The following is an 8,221-nucleotide window of genomic DNA, read 5'->3' as shown; positions in this document are numbered from 1 at the left end:
CTCTACGAATAAAATCATTATAACAAACGAAACGATCTATTATTTTAATATAATCACACAATTACAGGTAAACACGACGTATAAACAAAAATCAACCGGCGCGGCATGCTGTTTGATCCGTATTACCGTGCGCGCCAAAACGTCACAAGATGGCAACTCTACATGCGCAGTAGAATCTAAATGCGGGCCCACGCATATATCGAACGGTGACATTGAATCGATGATTTATATCGATGATTTATATCGATGAATTTAATCGTTATTTTAAATACGATATATTAGTATTATAAGGATACAATAAATAAATGTTTTTATGAATAAAATTAAAGTTAATAATAAGAAATTTATAATAGAATTTATTTATCATCAGAAAAATCGAGATACGTGCACAAATTTAATATTGAAAATACGCGATTTAAATTTCGATTTAAATTTCGATTTAAATTTCGATTTAAATTTCGATTTATTTACCCCTCCTACTTGAACGACCCAAAGGATATGTTTTATAGCGCTACAAACGTGTTGCGGACAAATTTGGAAATTGTGTATTGTATCGGAGTTTGATAACGGGTCCCAAAACTTGAAAAAATAAAAATAAATAAATTAGAAATAAATAGGTCGCGTTTGGTGTTAAAAAAATCGAATTTGTAATAATGTTTATACAGTGAGACTTAATATTTTCCTTTTATGTGAAATTTGTCGACAAAATGACAGAAGATCAAATTATGGACATTGATATTATCTCCGATGCAGTCAAGTCGATTAATAATTGTCTACAATGTAGAATTTGGTAAACATATTTATGTGATTAATATTAAATATATAAAAATAAATTATTTATTTTTTTATTCGAATAAAAATGATGTTCAATATAACTTTAATAATTGCCGATTATAAAATTAAGCTAATTCTCATTGTAAGTTAACTATCTTTCTTCCAGTTTGGATACAATTTCTTCACCTGTTAAAACACGATGCGGACACTCTTTCTGTCGTACATGTATAGCAACAGTATTAAATAGAAAAAGGGGTAAATGTCCTCTGTGTAACTGCTGCTTGCACCGACGAAGCATTTCAAAGGACAAACTCGTAGAAAAAAGTATTAAAAGTTTTTCAAAACTATTAGATGCTATTCGTGAAGATGTAAATATAGATAGTAAGTAAAATACTCATACTTTCTATATATTATGATCTAAGACGAATGAAATAAACTCTTTAATTTGTCTAAAAGTATAGTCTTTACTACTCTCCCTTTTATGTGTTAGTAAATATAATTATTTGTCTTCGATATAAAAAAATGTGTATATAACCATCTGATCATTAAATAAAATCTATAATTAGGATAAACATATTACAGTACTTAATTATCAAAAGAATCCACGTAACACAAGAGAAGGGCATGGCACACCAGACGCTAAACATCATAATTCCTCATACGCACTGAAAGCGAAAGAGAAAAAAAATGAAGATATTTCTTTGTTCCCAACAAGCAGAATTTCATCAATAGAGCAGCCAGGATGTTCCTCATTGCATCAAGATATTAGAGATAGGGGAGATACAACGAGTGAAGAATATATGAGGAATAAGATTACAAAGAACGATGACTGCGCAGAAGAAATAAAAAAAAATAATAATACTTCATCGACAGATGAAATGTCAGGTGTTTATCCTCTTCTATCTTCACCGCAACTACCACTTATATCTACCAACGATGAAATTGCATTAGTAAAAGAGAAGAGAATTACAAATTGGTTAAAGAGTATATCTGACACGGAACAATTTGAAAATCCTAATAGTAGTCCTAAGCTTTTGACAGATTTATTTTTAGATGACACAGCCACCGTAGTATCTGGTATATCCTTAATGTCATCTGTCAGTAATGTCAAAGAAGAAAAAGAGTCTTACATATCAGATAATAGTAATTCTACTGTGAGAGAAATATCCAATTCGATGAAAGCAGCTGAAACATCTTTGAATAATGCGAAAAACAAAGAAAAACCAATAACAACAAAACAACCACTTCTTGGGCAAGAAATTAAACCGGATTCTACGGAGCATAAATTAAAATACAAAGCAACTCACGCGAGAGTACAACAACGTTTGAGGAAAGTTGTTAATAAAAATTCAGAGAAAAATGTCAATGATTCTGTTAAAGTTAACAAAGATGTAACTAATTCGATAGATATATCAAAACAATTAGATGTAAGTAACGCGACAAGAGAAACTTGGAATAGGGTTGTTAAAATTGGTAAAGAAATGCGATGTAAAAAGAAAAAATTAAAATCATTGGACATCAGTAAAGAATGTACAAATACTACGAGAAATCGAAAATTATCCATAACAAATTTACACATTGATGCGTACAATCAAAAGAAGAAAGACGAATCTAAGAAAATAGAAATTGATCAAAATGAAGAAGAAGAAAACATAATCGAATGTAATTCAATTTGCGATAAGTTGAACGAGACATGTGAACAACAATCAGTACAAAATACGTCGTTCATTTCATTGGAGAAGGAAGGACGAGTTCCAATAGTGAGTTTACGTCGTGAACAAATGGATGACATTATCGGTGTTGCGACTAATCCTAATGAAGGAACAAACGATCGAGAAAGTAATTCCTTGGATCATGAAGATCAACGAACTGTTCCGAAGAAAAGATTGTCATTGAGAAAACGTAACGACTCGAAAAATTTGTCTATTACTGATCAATCCTCACCTAAAATCACACCAGTCAAAGTCAATCTCGAGGAACGTTATAATATTTTATGTGATAGTCCACCTCCGTTATCCCAAAGAAACGAACGTACTACTCCAATAAAAACTAACGAAAATTCAAAGGTAAACAAATCGATGTTGAAATTATCATTGAAACAAAATCAAATGAGTAATACCAAATCTAAAGAAGTTACGACAATACCTAAAGTTGCACAATTACCAAACCCCAAATGCAATTTGATGGAACAAAATAATCGAGACAAATTGTCCCGAGATTTATTTGAGAATTTTAACGAAATCATTGATAAGAAAATCACTAAATCAAAAGGAAGAAATGATATCGATCATACCAATAAGAATTTAATAAAAAATAATAAGGAAATTCGTGTTGTACCGTTCAATAAATTAGGCACAGTATTTAAAAAGAGAAGGAAGGTAAAATTTTATAAACTCGGGCCTGTTAGAAGAGAATCGTTGATTAATCCTTTAACTATTGCAGTACTAAAATCTTACAAGATCCACATGGTAACGTTTGAAGAATCGGATGATTTATTAGAAACGTATAAAATAGAAGAAGAGTGCAATTTACTAGATCATAAAAAATCTTCTACGGATTTGATTGTTGATAAAGATATTAAAAATAATGAAACACATTTGTTAAAAGATAAAGGTATGAAAAATTCGTTGAAAAATCCATCGCAAGAATCGTTAGATGTTCTTTTAATTTCAATGAAAGAATTAACAAACGAAAATATAGTTAATGTCAACGATCAACGTACTAAATACGAAATCGGTGAATCATTATCGAAAAAAAGATTAGAAAATCGTTCTAAAAATGGAATGTGTTCGAAACCAATAATAACGAACGTCGTTAGAATGATATCATCGGAAGATGATTCCCAATTAAGGTATCTCGATATGGAATCAGTGGTAGACCCAAAACTAATCAAGTTAAAGATTTCAAACGAATCTATGGGTTTAGGATTTAAAAGAAAATCTGAAAGGAATAATGACGATACTTCTTTGGGACAAATAATTAACGATAAAAAAAGAAAATTAATTGACTATAATGCGGAAAAAGATGCGAGGAATAGACAAATAAAAGAATCGAGCGATGAAATTGATTCTGATGATGACAAATCGGCTAATAATATAACACAAATAGATAAATGTAACGTTGGTGTTGTTGATAAGATAAATAATAACGAGAATGTTGATACAGTTATATCGCTCAGTTCCGAGTCAGATAATAATATTAATAATGAAAAAGTAACGATAAATTCATTAAACGAAACAACAAAAAACAAATATAAAAGAATAGTGATAGCACATTCAAGTTCAGATACCGATTCGAGTTATATGAGGAAGAGAAAGACGGATATAAATGAAAATAAAGACAACAAAAAAGTTAAAATTGATGAGAAAAAAGGTATAGCATCTGAGGATTCGGAGGACGATAAAATTGTTAATAAGATTGTGAGTAATTGGTGCAATGATTTGACTACTTCGAAGAAACTCATGAAGAAAGATAATCCAGAAGAGATAATGAATTTCAAACCAATGACAATGATCCCGCAAAGTATTGATTTCGATTCATGGAATAACTATGATACGCCTGTTAATATTATTTCGGAAAAGGAAGCACCTGAAAAATCTAACAATGATATTATTGATAAAGTAAAAATGATTAGAATGAATGAGAATGATATGGTAACATCGAATAAGATAAAGGGTATTGATAATTTAAATGAAGTCGAAGTCATAACAGATAGTTTAGGTAAGAATTTTTTTACGGAAGAGAACATTGTTGAAGGTGTCAATAAATTGGAAAATAAAGATAAAGAAAATTTTCTTCCTTTAATGAATTCGTCTTGCATTGAGGCTAACGATTTCTTTGACGATTTTAACGGTAGTAAAATAGAAGACAATTTCGAGGATACGTTGATAGAAAATGTCAATGGGTTTGATAAAGGAAACGAAACAGCTACGTACGTGATAAATAATAAAAATGATATTACCATTAAGAAAAATACAATGAGCAAAGAAAGAGACAAAAATAAAAGAACAACAACGGTACCACCTACAACTACTGCAACTGCGTTAATATCTGAGATAGAAAAATACGAGGACTCTAGTAAAAGCAAAAATCAACTTATCGAACAAAAGGATATCTCGTGCGAGTACGATTCCCTCATGAATGTAACACAAGATCAACTTTTGCTGAAAGCTCTCGAAGAAGATCTCTTTGGTGCCGGCAATTCACGTAGTTTAGGAAAGTCTACAAATACAAAAACGTTGTCGCAGGAAAGAAGATTAGAAAACTCGTCGCAAACGCCAACAAAATCCAAGAGAAATCTCGAGGTAACAGCGAATTTTTATAACAAGGTAGATTTTCTTACATGCTTGTTTGCTTGCTTGCTTGTTTGTTTGCTATTTCCAATAAGGTGTCTTTTTTTTAATTTCTTATTATTACTTTTTGACCCTTTCCTATTCAACGAAAATCCTTTTTCGTGTATAGAATGCGCAAAATGCTAAAGAAATTTCCAGCGACGAGGATGAGATAATCGAAAATACGCCCCAGTCTGATAAAAAATTGTAAGTTGTTTCGTCTTTTTATTTCCTTCTTCTTATTTAAATTTTTAAATGAACAAACAGTTTACTCTGATTTTTATAAAATATTTCTAAAATAATTATTCATTTTTTTATAATAATAATTCTATTTATTCATTTAGAATTCAATAGAATGTATATTTATACAACACATAAATTATCTATTTTAATTTGTACTTATGTGTGTGTGTATGTGTGCGTGTAAACTTTCAGCATGGAAATTGATCACAGCGTCGTGAACTCTAAAGCAAGAAAGTCTTTGACCATGTCGCAAACAATAACACCGGCGTTGAGTAAAAAGTTTCAACAAGTAGAGACGATGGGAATAAAAACAACTACTACACCATCTTTCTTGGTATCTTCTAAACTTAAGACTCCCATAGATCAAAACATAAACCAGCCGCTTTATCAAAGTACACCTAAGACAATCCAAACAGCTTTTAATCGCAATTGTAGACCAAGCCATTCTCAAGATAATCAAAAATCATTCGAATCTAACGTAAATTTGAAAGAAGAATCAAGGATGACGATGATGGGAAGCAGAGTAAATAATAAAAGATTATGTTTCGTTTGGAGTAGTTTGATGATTGATCAAATTGAGTGTATCAAAAAATTTGCTGATTTGATTAATGCCACTTGGACGCAAAATTTCAATTCTACGGTGACGCACGTTATTGTATCTACAAAAGAAAAGACCAACGCTGCTACTAAAACATTGAAATTTCTGCAAGGAATTGCTCACAAAAAATTTGTCGTTGGTTATCAATGGATTGTCGAGTGTTTAAAGGAAGGTACCTTGATAGATGAAGAACCTTACGAAGCTGTTGACTGTTATACTCTTGAGGCTGGTCCCCGAAAGTCACGTTTAAGAGAAAGCGACTTGTTCGATGGTTTTGCTTTTACTTGTATCGAACCTTTCGAAAATATTACTGTTACTCAATTTCAGGTATATATAGAAATTTAGAAAATATTTCAAAACAAACTTTCTTTAAATTCGAAATAACTAAATATAATAAAATCTTTCTTCTTTCTCTTCAATACAGGATTTATTAAAAGCTATGGGTGGTACGATAGTTCAAAGTTTGGATGCACTTGCTGTTATAAAAAATAAACATAAAATTATATTATTACAAAACGAAATACATAACGACGCAGATGTGGGTAAGAATCCAAATGTTTTCAACTGTAATTTTTTTTTTTTTCACTACTTAAATTGATATTAATGTTACAGCAAACTGGTATAATAAGACCTCAGCTGTACCAATTTCTTGCGATTGGATTGTAGAATGCATTAGTCAATACAAATTAGTATCTTGTTATCTGCATCTTCACGAGATTGTACAGGAAGATGTATTGAAATTAGGATATCCAGAAAATATGATAAATCCGGATGAATTCGACAGTACGTTTGATACATCGGTTGACTGTAAATCAAGGTAAATGTCTACTAATGAATAATTGAAATTCATTTTTTAATCATATACATATACATATACTTATATACACAGTATCATCCACTGTATTATTGTATATCATATATACTAATGTCTTCCTTTCAATATGAAGAAAAATGAACAAAGAAACAAATCAAAATTATTCTAAGTAAATTATTTAGTGTGACATGTTGTCAATTAATATAACACATTTGTTGTTAGTAATTTTCTTGCAATGTTCACTGTTATTGTTCGCACTTAACGTTTTCCAAGCAATTGTAAATACATTAAAGTTGCATATATTTATATATACACATGCATATCAAAAAAAAAAATTAATCATAAGAATGTTAATGAAAATGAAAAATAGATTTATGTAAATTTGTATACATTTTCACCCTGTATGTGCCAAATTAATTTTATATATATTTTAATGTAATAATCGTTCACATATTTTTAACAATAATTTCAATACTGGGATGAGAATGAATTTATATATTAAAAAAAGAAAAAGAAACAGAATCAATTTTGTATAAAGAACAACAACAAAATTCATCACCGCATTCGTTTTGTTTTTGTAGATGTAAACTAAAAAAATACAATGTACAAATGTTGAAGATAAGAATTGAAAAATAAGTTATATTCCATGTTATATTTATATACGACGTTTCTTTTTTTTCCCGTACAATAATCAAACGTTTTGTTTCCTTTGTAAAAATTACGAATACGTTAATGTAACTCGTCTTGTTGATATAGTTATATATGTATGTTACAACTTTTGCGATGTAAGATGTAGAGAGAGAGAAAGAGATAAAAATGGAAATATTAGGTTTGCTAATAAGTAAAAAGAAAAACAAACAACACTATTATTTAGATATAAACTACTTCAAATTTCGAAATTACTTATTAGCAAACTTATAATATACATATATATATAAATATATAAATAAAACATAATATACAAAAAGTTTTTCAATGAAATGTACACCTAGAGAAAGCCAATATAACAGAAAGTATGGAAATATATGCAGACATGTATAAGTACATATAGAAATAAGTATATATATATGTACGTATTTATATTAACCATCAAGAATTGACAAGGAAAACGACAAGCATCGTGCAATATTAGGATCCTGCGTAGGAATCAGTAGTACTATTGTGTGAGAGACATGGAGAGGGCACTCGTATATTCACCGAGACACACGAGCCGTATTGATTTGCCCGGGACCACCTGTAGCCAACTCTCTCTCATCTGCCTTCGCGTATCACAGTAATGGTTATGAATCTCATCCAATTGCCTAGTACTAACGGGAATAATCCTACTGCATCCTTACATATGCAGTTAATATAACATGTAGAAAGAATTTTTTATAAATATATCTCTTTATCAAATGTGTTATATTTTTATATAACAATTTTCATCGTTGTCATAGTAGTAGTCGTCGTCATTATTATTAT

The 8,221-nt window shown here is 30.0% G+C and overlaps 1 protein-coding gene across 1 annotated transcript; it reads left to right on the top strand.

The window, feature by feature from the left end:
* Nucleotides 1-466: 466 nt before the first annotated feature.
* LOC122525547 (MATH and LRR domain-containing protein PFE0570w-like) lies at nucleotides 467-7,089 on the top strand (the record flags this gene model as incomplete). The annotated part of the gene is given in 7 exon segments (XM_043648408.1): nucleotides 467-790; nucleotides 941-1,155; nucleotides 1,357-5,078; nucleotides 5,236-5,312; nucleotides 5,541-6,273; nucleotides 6,371-6,488; nucleotides 6,559-7,089. Coding segments are annotated over 7 exon segments (5,157 nt in total). The 3' UTR covers nucleotides 6,768-7,089.
* Between the last annotated feature and the right edge of the window lie 1,132 nt (nucleotides 7,090-8,221).

This window comes from Polistes fuscatus, unplaced genomic scaffold, assembly GCF_010416935.1.
Source record: "Polistes fuscatus isolate 324 unplaced genomic scaffold, CU_Pfus_HIC Scaffold9, whole genome shotgun sequence".
NCBI classification, from domain to species: Eukaryota; Metazoa; Arthropoda; class Insecta; order Hymenoptera; family Vespidae; genus Polistes; species Polistes fuscatus.
This window is presented reverse-complemented; position numbering and strand designations above follow the sequence as displayed.